This window comes from Chrysochloris asiatica, unplaced genomic scaffold (assembly GCF_000296735.1).
Source record: "Chrysochloris asiatica unplaced genomic scaffold, ChrAsi1.0 scaffold00150, whole genome shotgun sequence".
Taxonomy (NCBI): Eukaryota; Metazoa; Chordata; class Mammalia; order Afrosoricida; family Chrysochloridae; genus Chrysochloris; species Chrysochloris asiatica.
This window is the reverse complement of record NW_006408668.1, coordinates 1,822,438-1,834,798: the sequence shown is the minus strand read 5'-3', so window position 1 is coordinate 1,834,798 and position 12,361 is coordinate 1,822,438. Positions and strand designations below refer to the sequence as shown.

General features: G+C 41.1%; 1 protein-coding gene across 1 annotated transcript in view; it reads left to right on the top strand.

The window, feature by feature from the left end:
* Positions 1-3,131: 3,131 nt before the first annotated feature.
* Positions 3,132-12,361, top strand: part of SLC9A4 (solute carrier family 9, subfamily A (NHE4, cation proton antiporter 4), member 4) — a 75,730-nt gene continuing 66,500 nt past the window's right edge. Inside the window, exons 1-2 of the mRNA XM_006870732.1 lie at positions 3,132-3,393; positions 8,751-9,214. Coding sequence (XP_006870794.1) covers positions 3,132-3,393; positions 8,751-9,214 — 726 coding nt within the window. The remainder of the gene's footprint in view (positions 3,394-8,750; positions 9,215-12,361) is intronic.

Here is a 12,361-nt window from a genome sequence, read left to right as displayed (position 1 = left end):
ACCAGTAATGAGCAATACATCTTGATTGCATGTTTGATCAATTTCAGATTGAAAAAGTTGGTAGAATTCTTCTATTTCATCCTCACTGGCTTTAGTTGTTGGAGCATAAATATTATCCTATCACTGACAGCATTTTACTTCATGACTGATCTGGATATGTTCTTTTTGACAATGAATGCAACACCATTCCTCTTCAATTTGTCATCCCGGGATAGTAAATCATGTGGTTGTCAGATTCAAAATGTCCAATACCTGTCCATTTCAGCTCACTAATGTCAGAGTGCTCCTTGGAGACCAGGATGGCCAAACTTTGTCTCTCATACTTTGGACAGATTGTCAGGAGGGACCAGTCACTAGAGAAGGATATCATGTTTGGTAGGGTGGAGGGGTCAGAGAAGATGAGGAAGACCCCCAGCGAGATGGATTGGCAAACTGGCCGCATCAGTGGGTTCAATCATGGCAACGATAGTGAGATTGGCCCAGGATCAGGCAGTGTTTCATTTTGCTGTTCAAAAGATTGCTGCTATGAGTTCATACTGACTCAGTGGCACCTAACAACAACAAAACAGTGCCTAAGATATAGATGTTTCTGTGTTCCATTTCATTTTTGAAAGTTTCTAATTTTCCTAGATTCATACTTTGTAAATTCCATGTTCTGATTATTAATGGATGTTTACAGCTGTTTCTCTTCATTTTGAGTTGTGCCGCATTAGCAAATGAAGGTCCTGAGGGCCTTACTCCCACAGGCTTTACTCCATTTGCGTCATCATGGTTAGCTCTACTTTGAGAAGGCAGCTCTTCCCCAGTCACATTTTGAGTGCCTTTCAATCTGAGGGGTTCATTTTCCGGCACTATATCTGACAGTGTTTCTCTGCTATTAATAAGGTTTTCAGTGACTAAATGTTCAGAAATAGTTTGTCACTCCTTTTTCCTAATCTGTCTTCGTCTAGATACTCATCTGAAACCTGTCCACCATGCGTGACCCTGCTTGTATTTAAAAAACTGGTGGCATAGCTTCCAGCGTCACATCAACTCACAAGCCACCACAGTATGACAAACTGACAGACACGTGCCTAAGAAATAGTATAAGTAGTCATGCTGCAGTTACATATGGGAGAGTTATTGATAAATTATATGAATAAGAATCATCATTTTCTACTGAATAAAATTTGTATTTCTCATTGTAGCTGAACTTTCTCTTCTGAAGAATAAGAAATGTGATTAAAAATAGTAAATATTAGCATTCACAAAGTGCCAACTATGTACCAATCGCTTTGCTTTCTAACCTCACTGAATGTCTCTATCCATTTTCCATTAAGGAAGGATGGCAAACTTGGCCTAGGTAACCTGGTGATGGTGGCTGTGTGCCGTGGAGTCAGTTCCGACTCATATCGACCGTGTACAGAGTTTTCGAGGCTGTAAATCTTTACGGGAGCAGAACGCCTCATCTTTCTCCCATGAAACAGCTGGTAGTTTCGAACTGTTGACCTTGAAGTTCGCAGCCCGATTCGTAACCACTACGCTACCAGAGCTCCTGTAGGTAACCTAGTTGTTGTTGTTGTTAAGTGCCATCGAGTCGGTTCCGACCCATAGGGACCCTGTACAGGGTTTCCGAGGGTGTAAATCTTTACGGGAGTAGAAAGCCTCATCTTTCTCCCGCGGAGCGGCTAGTTAGAGGTATAAGAATTAGACCAATACAATTCACCTCGACATTCTTCCATGATTCTTTGTTATGCTGCTTCTTTTAAACCAATAGATCATAATAACAAACTTCTCTAAAGTGGAAATTGTTTATGTGCCTTGGAATATTTTAAAATTGGATTTTCAGGGGTGGATCTTGTTCTGCTTCTGTATAGTAAGGTAAGCACTGGGCTTCTCCCTTTATTCTGACAGAGTAGGCCCTCCAGCTACCCCACAGGACAAACGTGAAAGTGTCTGACCTGTAAAGGTTTACAGTCTTGGAAAGCCTATGGAGCTCTCTAGGGCTGCTGTAAGTCGGAATCTTACTCAATGCCCGTGTTTTTTTGGGTTTCTGTGTCTTGCTGTTTTAAAAAATACTGTGTAAATTTTCTAGTGAGATGGAATTTTATTTTTTCAAAAACTATGGCTTTGTAAAGCCCAGCAATGTGCCGGCGTATTTGTTTTCTTGACCATCACTTTCCTCCTTTGCCTGTCGTCCTTCTTCTTGTCCTCTTCTTCTTCATTCTCTTAGAGAAACCATAAGACCCAGTTTCCCAGGATACTCCTGGTTTATACCTGTGGTTCAGGCACTGTAACCCTTCATTAAGGTAGAGTCGTGGTTACGAATCGGGCTGCTAACCTCAAGGTCGGCAGTTTGAAATTACCCACGGTTCCGCAGGAGAAAGATGAGGCTTTCTGCTCCGGTAAAGACTTACTGCCTCGGGAACCCTATGCAGAGTCGCTATGAGTCCAAAAGGACTCCACAGCACATAACCAACCAATCAACCAACCAAACCTTTCATTATTATAAATGGTAAAGATGTACACATTGTGGCTGCCCACTAGATGTCAGCAGAGTAACCTCTGGAGAATATTCAGGGAAAGCATTTTATTACAAAAGTCAAATCAGAGCAAATAATTAAGTATAGCTTAAGATCCTTGGCCATTCAAAACAAGGTTGAGAGCAGGGGGAGGAGAGAAGGAGCAGGTACAGGGCAGGTAGCTCTTCCTTGGGTTCCGTCAAGAAAGGGAACGCTTCTTCTCATTAGAAAGATTCCAGTGCTATTTAGAATGAGCAATGTGTGGTCCTTTTTAATTTTCACTCACAAGATGAAGCCAGTGTGCAGTAACGCTAGGAATCTTTTTCAAGCTTTGAATGAAGAAATGTTTTTCCCTTTCCGATCCCTGTTCTTCGTATCATGATCAGAGAGAGATCATACAGATCTTTACTGAATGAGTCAGAAGTTGAATTACCTGAACACAAATCCTTTGAAGATTAGAAGACACGCAGAGCTCAATGACACACTTGGATTCTTAGAATGACCCACGGACTGGACCTATAGTCTCTTTGACCCAGGAGGATACAGTTGCTTTCTAAAAGCCTTTCCCATTTCAGATGTGTGGTATGCTTCCGCGCACATGAGCATAGGTAGGAAAAAGGAGCCCTCACCATGCTTTTTCAGATATTTGTGGCTTTCCACCGTTGGAACTGTTTATTATTGCTGGTGGCACTCAAGTGTTCTGATGCATCTTCTGATTTGAATTCCGAAAATTCCACTGCCCTACAGTGGAAAAGCAACCCTACTGCTCCGGTTGCTGCTGCCAGCTCAGAGCCAGATGAGAGGATATCTGTGTTTTCACTGGATTATGACTACGTGCAAATTCCTTATGAGGTCACCCTCTGGATACTTCTAGCATCCCTTGCAAAAATAGGTAAGTCCCGAACACCTGGTTGTGGGAGTTTCTTTCTACATGAGAAATGCCTGACAAATGGTGAACTAAATTGATTTTAACTATTACTGCTTTTACTGCAACATTTTTGTTTTCTGTGTCAAGGTAATTGCTTTTTATGAAACCATTTAATGCTTCAGGATTGTACTCAGAAATTTAAGATCATACTTCTATATCTTGGTTTATTTTGGCTCCTTGACAACCATATGATGTTAGTTGGCAGGTAAACATCTCAAGTTCTATGTTTCAAAAAATATAAAGAGGAAAATACGTAGATGGTACAAGTTGGAAATTTCAGGAGTCACATAATGATTCTTCTGTAAAATATTCTTCCTTCATTCTTGACCATGCAACCATGGACTTCATCAATGGCACCTATTGTTTATTCTTTAAAAGTAGGGTATGTTCCTTGCAAATTGTCAGAAAGCAAGGAGCAAGACAACCGTAGGCAACATTTACGTCCTTCAGTGAAGGGATATGGCAGCATGGGAGATTGTATCTGGCAGTAAAATATTGGTTTACAACTGAGCCAAACAGAGAGTTAGTGGGGCACCTCAAGCTTTCTTTTTTAAAATAAAGTGAATTTTAATTAATGGATTAAATTCTAATAAAGAGTCTTTTATACTAAGAAACCAAAGTGGTGGTTTACACTCTGTGTCTATTTATCCTAAACTCCACCCACCCCTTTGCCTCCTTAAAATCAGTTTTTTCCAAAGTGAAAAATTGATATAGTTACCTTAATTATGAAGCATGAATTGTCCTTTGATTCACTTACAAGCTTTATGTTATCTGAGCAGTCAGATCGCATTTTTGAAGTCCAGGTGATGCTGTGGGTAAAATGTTTTGCTGCTAACCAAGTGGTTGGTGATTCAAACTCAGCACACACTCTACTAGAGAAAGATGAGGCAGTCTGCTTCTGTAAAGACTTTTAGCTTCAAAATCCTATGGAGGAGTTCTACTGTGTCTTACAGGTTCGCTATGAGTCAGAATCAGCTCAGTTGTAGTTATTTGGGGTATATTGAGATAAAACCTAGATTGAATATTTTGAAACTAAATTCTATTTTTTCTCTAGAGTTAGTGTGAATTTGGGGTTGAGCATGAAATTGGACAATTAGCTCTTTGGCATCAGTACTATAGATTTTGTCTATTTATTTAACACCCTCTCCAAGGATAATTGTACCATTGCTTCTTTGTAACTGCTACTCACTCATTTTGAGTTGATGAACTCTGAGAACTGAATGGGAATCAATCGCTTTCAGAACTTTTGGGCTTCTTGTTAAATGATTGCTTTACATAAAGCGTCTCATATTGTTTTTAAGAGGTCCTCAAATAAAAAGAGTTTTCCAACTGGATGACATTTTCAGCTCAGAGCTTAGGGTCTACATCTTAAATGAGACCGCATGGATACTGAGACCATTCGAGGTGATTTTATGTGCGTGAATTTAGGAGTATCTTCTGATTTTTTATTTGTGACCATTTAAATTTCAGAAGCTGAAATTGCAAAGCCTCTAAATAACTGACTCTATTGTTCATCATGAAAGAGGAGAATGTTTTAAAATGTAAAATAAACAAGGTGTTGTTTCTTTTCCTTAGAATTTCATATATTATCTGGCCTCACATGGCAATGTAGGTAGAGTTCCCTTTTACAGTGCCCCACTTATAGCAATGTGGTGTGGCATTGTGGGTTAATGCGCTGGTGTGGCATTGTGTTTTAATGCTCTGGACTGCAAAGTTGGTTTGAACCTCAAGATCGGCGCTTCACATTTACCAGTAGCTCCTCAGAAACCCTGTACAGGGTTGCTATGGGTCAGAACCAATTTGACAACACTTAACAATGACAACAACAAATTATAGTAATACAGCTACTTCCTGCTACCACTGCTAAGAGCGTAACTTAGCTTAAGGAAGGTGCATGTCAAAGTCATTCCTGGAAACTGGATTCCTGGAAGCAGCACAAACTTGGGGAGCCATGGACCTGAGAAAATCAACCTATGGGCTCTTTCATCTTTAAGGAAGTTAAACTGGGTTAACATAAGCTTTAAGAGAAGAACAAAAAGCCACTAGGAAATGCCAGATTTCAGAAGAACTTGAGAATTCAGAGGGCTACATTATTTCCAGAGTGTAGAACTCCTTATGTGGGCCTTGAAGCCAGTGGGATAAGGGAATTGGTGGGAACAGTTTCTCTTGATACTAATGATATTGATGTTGTTATATTCCGTGATACTGATTGTACTCCATTATATTAACCTGTCTTTGGAGGGTAAATTTTGTTGTTGCTGTTGTCAACTGCTGAAAAGTTGGTTCTGAGCTCTAGCAACTCTGTTCCAAGGAGCCGCTGGTGGGTTTGAACTGCCGACTTTGTGGTTAGCAGTCCAATGCTTATCCTACAGTGTTGTTGTTGTTGCTGTTAAGTGCCATTGAGTCCATTCCATAGTAAATTGAGACGTTTAAAGAGGAGATCAGAGAAAACAATACTCTATGGATGGCTGAGCCTAAAGATTCCTAAAGAGCAATTCACTGGGTCTCCATGGCCTAAGTGAGGAAGCCCACCTTCTTTAACCTAAAATTCCAGGCTCTCCATTCTCTGGCTCAAAATCATCTGCCAACTCTTTTCCCACAACTCTTCCCAATAAAAAATTTGCCTCAGCAGGTGCAAACATATGTCAAAAATGTGTAGCTGCCTCTCTCTTGTTGTATTTGAAATTCTCCCCACCTAAAATGTCTTCCACTCTGTTATTCAACTATATAAATCCTAATCCTTCTCCAACCACCAAGGAGCCCTAGTGACACTGTGGGCTAAGCATTAGACTGCTTAAAGCCAGGTCAGTAGATCAAACCCACCAGTCACTCCCAGAGGGAAAGATGAGGCTATGGACTCTCATAGCCTATATAGATTTATAGTCTTAGAAACCCTAAGGAACAGTTCTACTTTGTCCTATAGGGACACTATGAGGCAGATCTTCTTGATAGTCATAGGTTTGTCCAACAACCCGTTTAATTTCTATCTTTCATGTAAAAGCTTCTCAGGGCAGCCATCCAGTCATTCCCTTATATACGTACAGATTTTGTTTCAGCACATAGATCAGTTCTTGTAGAAAAGACACCTTGGTAAACACTTTGGACAGATATAAAAAATGCATATCATTGTGCTTGGGAGTCCTGGTATGGTACTGTAGGATAAGGTACTGGATTGTAAAGAAGGTTTAAACTGCAAGGTTGGTGGTTCAAACCCACTAGCTGCTTCTCGGAAACCCTATACGGGGTCAATATGATTCAAAAATGACTTTCACAACAACATCATTGTGTCTGAGTTTAAAGAATTTAGAGATTATTTGTTGTTAAGTGCCGTCAAGTTGGTTCCAACTCACAGTGACCCTGTATAACGTTTCCAAGGCTGTGAATCTTTGCAAAAGCAGAAAGCATCATCTTTCTCCCATGTTTTCTCAAACTGCTGATCTTGTGGTTAGCAGTCCAATGCTTATCCTACAGAGCTATAGTGCTCCCCTAGGAATTAGTAGGGGAGATGAACTATACACACACAGAAAAAAAAAAAAAGATAAGGATCATTGTCTAGAGACATATAGATAAAATGTTAAAGTATTTCTAAGGAAGACTTACCATTTCTTTGGGAGGAAGTTGGGAAAAGCTAGACCTCACAATGCGAGCAGGACCTGAACAGGTGGAGGGAAGGGCAGCCCAGGCAGCAGAAATAGCATTAGACAAAAAAGAGGGCATGCTGGGTATCAAGGCATTTGACTCTCTACAATTTAGTAGACAAAAGTAAAGCAGGGTGTGAAAGAAGTTTGGAGAAACCCTCTGACAACCCTGAGGTTCTCACCATTACCTTACTTGTTGGGATCATCAGTATTCACTTCATCGTACCTTATGTGTTAGGTTGCTTTTGCCTTCTTCTTTGCTGATGTGTTACTACTTTGTCATCATAGCAAAACTTTGGTTTTCCACCTCACAGTGCTTAGCAGAGCATATATGGTTTGCTCTTTGCACAGAGTGCTCAGCAAATAGCCTCAGTTACAAATCCTTAAGATGCTTTGCATGCCTTCAGAGTGTCAGGTGGAAAATGAGACAATCTGATACTCATGACTAGAAAAACCTGTCTGACAGCGGTTTTGCGGTGGTATTGAGGGTTAAGGGTGAAATTAAAGATCAGGAGGCCGTCTGGAGCATATTAAGGGTTCAATTCCAGACCATTGCAATAAAGTGAATTGCACAGAGAAGTGAGTCCATCAATGTTTTGGCTTCCAGCTCATTTAAGTTATGTTTACATTATGCTGTAGTCTATTAAATGTGCAGTAGACTGTCATGGCACTGTAGGATAAGCACTGAACTTCTAACTACAAGGTCAGAGGTTCAAACCCACCATATTTTCCTTGGAAACCCTATAATGGGTTGCTAGGAGTCAGAACCGACTCAAAAGCACGTAACATCAACAATAATGAGCCTTAGGAAGATATTTGAAATATTATGAGAACTGCCAAAATGTAACACAGACACATAAAGTAAGCACACGCTGTTAGAAAAGTCCAGCCTATAGATTTGTTCAATGCAGGTTTACCACAAACCTTCACTTCATAAATAACGCAATATCTGTGAGGTGACATGAAATACAGCGCAGTAAAAGGAAGTGTGTTTACAACTAGGTGAAGAAACAGGGAGGGTCTACTTAAAGGCAGTAGTCAAAGAAATGGGGGAGGTTGATACTTATCAACTATGGCTCTGGTCACATGGAGACAGTGATGAGAGAAGGGGCTGACAAGAATGTGGCCTGACTTTTCTCTTGAGTGACTGCCCAATACCAGTGTCTTTATTCAGGTAAAGAAAACAAAATAAAGGAATTGCGTTTTTTTTTTTTTAATTTTGCTTGTTTGTTGGAGAGGGGAATAGGACTCAGGGGAACAAATGAAACCTGGAAGGGAAATTTGGACAAGGTGAGTTTTGGGTGACTCTGCATGAGTTAAATGTGAGTTTGTACAAATGCAGAAGAGTTTTGTCCTCTTCTCTTTCCTCGTGTGCTCTTCAGATCCCCTGAAGATGGGGAAAGCAGAGAGCAGGATGGGAAAAGGGGATGAGCAACTGAGAAAGTATCCTCTACTTGCACCAGTCCCAACATGTAAAGTACTCGAGCTCCTTTAAAACCCACACAACATGGCCGGGTGGACAGTCAATACCTGCTCTGGTTGAGGTTCTGAGGCTCAGAAATGACAAAAAGCTTGCCATAGGTTTCATCTTCATGGGTTTAAATGACTTCTTGTACACATCCCCATCGTGTCTAGAATTGCATCCCTTGTAAACACCTTCTTGTAACCTCTGCTCTTTCCCAGGCTTCCATCTTTACCACCGACTGCCAGGCCTCATGCCAGAAAGCTGTCTCCTCATCCTTGTTGGGGTTTTGGTGGGCAGCATCATCTTTGGCACTGACCACAAATCACCTCCAGTTATGGATTCCAGCATCTACTTCCTGTATCTCCTGCCCCCCATTATCTTAGAGGGTGGTTACTTCATGCCCACCCGGCCCTTCTTTGAGAACTTTGGCTCCATCCTGTGGTGGGCTGGTCTAGGGGCCCTGATCAATGCCTTTGGCATTGGCCTCTCCCTCTACCTCATCTGCCAGATCAAAGCCTTTGGCCTTAGTGATGTTAACCTGCTGCAGAACCTGCTGTTTGGCAGCCTGATCTCAGCCGTGGACCCTGTGGCTGTGCTGGCTGTGTTCGAAGAGGCACACGTGAATGAACCACTCTACATGATGATCTTCGGGGAGGCCCTCCTGAATGATGGAATCAGTGTGGTAAGAGGCCAGTAGCATGCCCCTGGGGAGATCAGGGATCAAGAGTGGGCTTGGGGAAAGGGGACTGTTGTGCTTGAGGCTAATTGGAAAGTACAAGCATGGCTGGGCTGTAGCAGGACACGGATCACTTCAGTCAATGTTGTGTGTCCCGGGTCCTGGAGACTTTTCTTAGGATCTGCATTGTGTACATCATTGTTCACTAATGTGACTTGTCATTCGCTAGCCAACTAACTTGTTTAAGGAGTGAAAAAAGACAGAGGAGATAAAATTCTGTAGTTTAATTCAATTTTTCACTTAGCAAGCAGAACTGTTGTTCAGGCTCTTCTGCGTTTTCACATTAGGAAAAGCAGTAGTTTATGCTTTAATAGACTAATTTACCCGACCTTGCCCCAATTTTGTTTCTATGCTTTGTTTTACTTAATAAGCTGCATAGGGGGAGAGAAGACACAGGATTTGAAAAGCAGCATTAGCTTATATATCCACTCAACTGCATGACTCACTTGGAAAATGAGAGTGGGACCTTTTCTTAAGAGCTGTTCTAGAGAAAAGGCAGGAAGGAGTCCTTGTGTGGCGCTGTACATTAATTCACTGGACTGCAACATCGTTTGAACTGTTAGGTTGGTGGTTCAAGCTCACCAGCTGCTCCTTGGAAACCCTGTACAGGGTCACTGTTGGTCAGAACGGACTCAATGGTACCTAACAACAACAACAAAAGAAAGGAGGCAAGAGACCAACAAGCTGCATCAACTGTAGTACTAGGACCCAGAAGGGCTTTAGAGGTTGGGGTTGCTGGAATATTCAGAATTAGTCAGCTACATTGCTGAGTTTCAACTTATTAATATAAACTGTTTATCAATTATTAGTCTATGAGGCATTATACTTTTCTTATTTTTAAGTGTATAGCCATAAGGTCAGCAATTCAAGCCCACCAGCCGCTCCTCATAAACCCTATACAGCATTGCTGAATTGGAACCAGCTCAACAGCACTTAACAACATACATCACATCACATATGCCATGCTAGCATACATTTTCACTGCAGAAGAGTCAAACAATCCAAAATTCTACAGCATAAAAACAAAAGCTTCAAGACAATCTGTTTATCAGTTTGACTTTTGCCTTCTTAGTCTTTATAATCTATGCAGTTGTAAGGTGCCCTCGTGACCCTCTAGGGTAAGAGATGGGCTGCTAACCACAAGGTTGGCAGTTCAAAGCCACTAGCCTTTCTGCAGGAGAAAGGTGAAACTGTTGGCTGCCATAAAGCTTTATATTTTCCAAAACCCTATACAGTGTCACTGTGAGTCAAAGCTGACTCCATGACTGTGAGTTGGTTTTGGGTTTATATATGTAGATGTAGGTGATTTACTTCAGAAAGTTCACATTGAAAACCCTATGGAATCCAGTTCTGCTCTAACACACACGTGATCCCCAACCATCAGAATCCTCTGGACTGCAACTTGTTTAGCTGTGTTTTATGCATTTGATTTTACATAAATGGAGACTTATATTAGATGTGTTGTTTGCATGTAATAAATCCTGCATTCCTTTCTGTGTCTTTTCAATGGCTACATACTATTTCATAGACTGAGTTTATAAAGATTTGTTTAAACATTTCCTAGTTGATAGCTTATTTCCAGTTTTCACTCTTGACAGTATTGTAGCAAATATTCTTTTATTTCTTTTTGCATTGCTTGTATTTTTATAAATTATATTCTTGGAAGTAAAATTTCTAGATTAAAAAGTATTTGCATTCAAAAGCAGAGCACAGTTCTACTCTGGTACACATGGGATTGGCAAGACTAATTTCCTTGACTCCTTTGACTCAAGGGCATTTTGCACGCGCGCGCGTGCGTGCGTGCGTGCGTGCGTGCGTGCGTGCGTGTGTGTGTGTGTCCTGTCTTTAGATACTTTCATGGTTTCAGTTTTGTTACAATCAAGTCAGTGTTTTTGCCTGGGCATGCATTCAATCTCTTGAAGTAGGACCTCTGGAGTATTGTATGCTAATTTCTCATTTTATTTCCCAGAAAATATCTGATTTCACTCATCTTCTTGGGGGAGGTCTCCTTGTTTACTATGATAATCAATACTGACAATGCCATGAAAAGCATTTGCCTGTAATAACATCATAGGCACCTGTTGGCAGCCCAGTTTGAATCAGTTATTCCACTCTCCTTCATAAATTATTAGTGAAGTCTAGAAATCACATTCTATACACCGTCTCTTCAATTCTCACAGAACACGCTCTTTGTTCACTGGGGCCTCTATGATATAATCTACAATAATTTTTCCCTCAAAACAGAGTAGTTATAATCAGTGAGTCAAGCATTTGACTATTGTCTGTTTGGTGTTGCCTCTGAACTTGAGGATTGGACTTCACCCTGAACTTTCTCTAGATTCCAAATCTAGAGCTGATTGCAGCTTGGTTTCTGGTTGCGATTTGTTGGCTAGCAATACTTGTTTGACTTTACCTAAGTTTAATTTCTTCTGCTGGGGCATTCTTGGAGAATAATCATTTCAAAGTAAAACGATAATTTTCTTGTGACCAGAGGATCTGGGGAGGGCACTTCTATGACCTCTGATGGGCAGAGCTGCTGCTGTGTTGGCTCCGGTTGGTTTGTCCACATGTCACTCCCAGCCACTCTGTGGTCACACCGCAGCACAGTGAGCAGAAAGTGTGTCAGGGCACTCCTGTGCCCCTAAGTGAAACCAGAGAGACTACAGGGCTAGATTTAGAAAGCAGCTTGAAAGCAACTGGTATTTTATCGCATCCTGGTATTTTGAGCTAAGGGTCCTGAACTCACCCTTTAATTGAGGAAGATGGCCTTCCTGGTGCAAGTCATCAGCTGAGCTACTCCAAGAGAAAGTGTGAGTCACTCAGAAAGTGATCTGTGATTTGTGGGTTACATGTGACAATTTTACAGATCTTTATCCGCCAAAAGGCTCCCTTCTCACTACAGAAAAAGAAGCTGTTTCAGAATTGTCAGAAAATCACTGCATTTGATAGTCAGGGTCTCTTGTTCCTCTTGTTGAGCCCTTAATGACTCTAGTTACCAGAACACAACCCTAAAAAGGACAAAGACAAAACCTAAATTGTTTTCAAATGGTCATCAGCAGAAGTACATTTAAGAATTATATCCTAAAGTTTCTC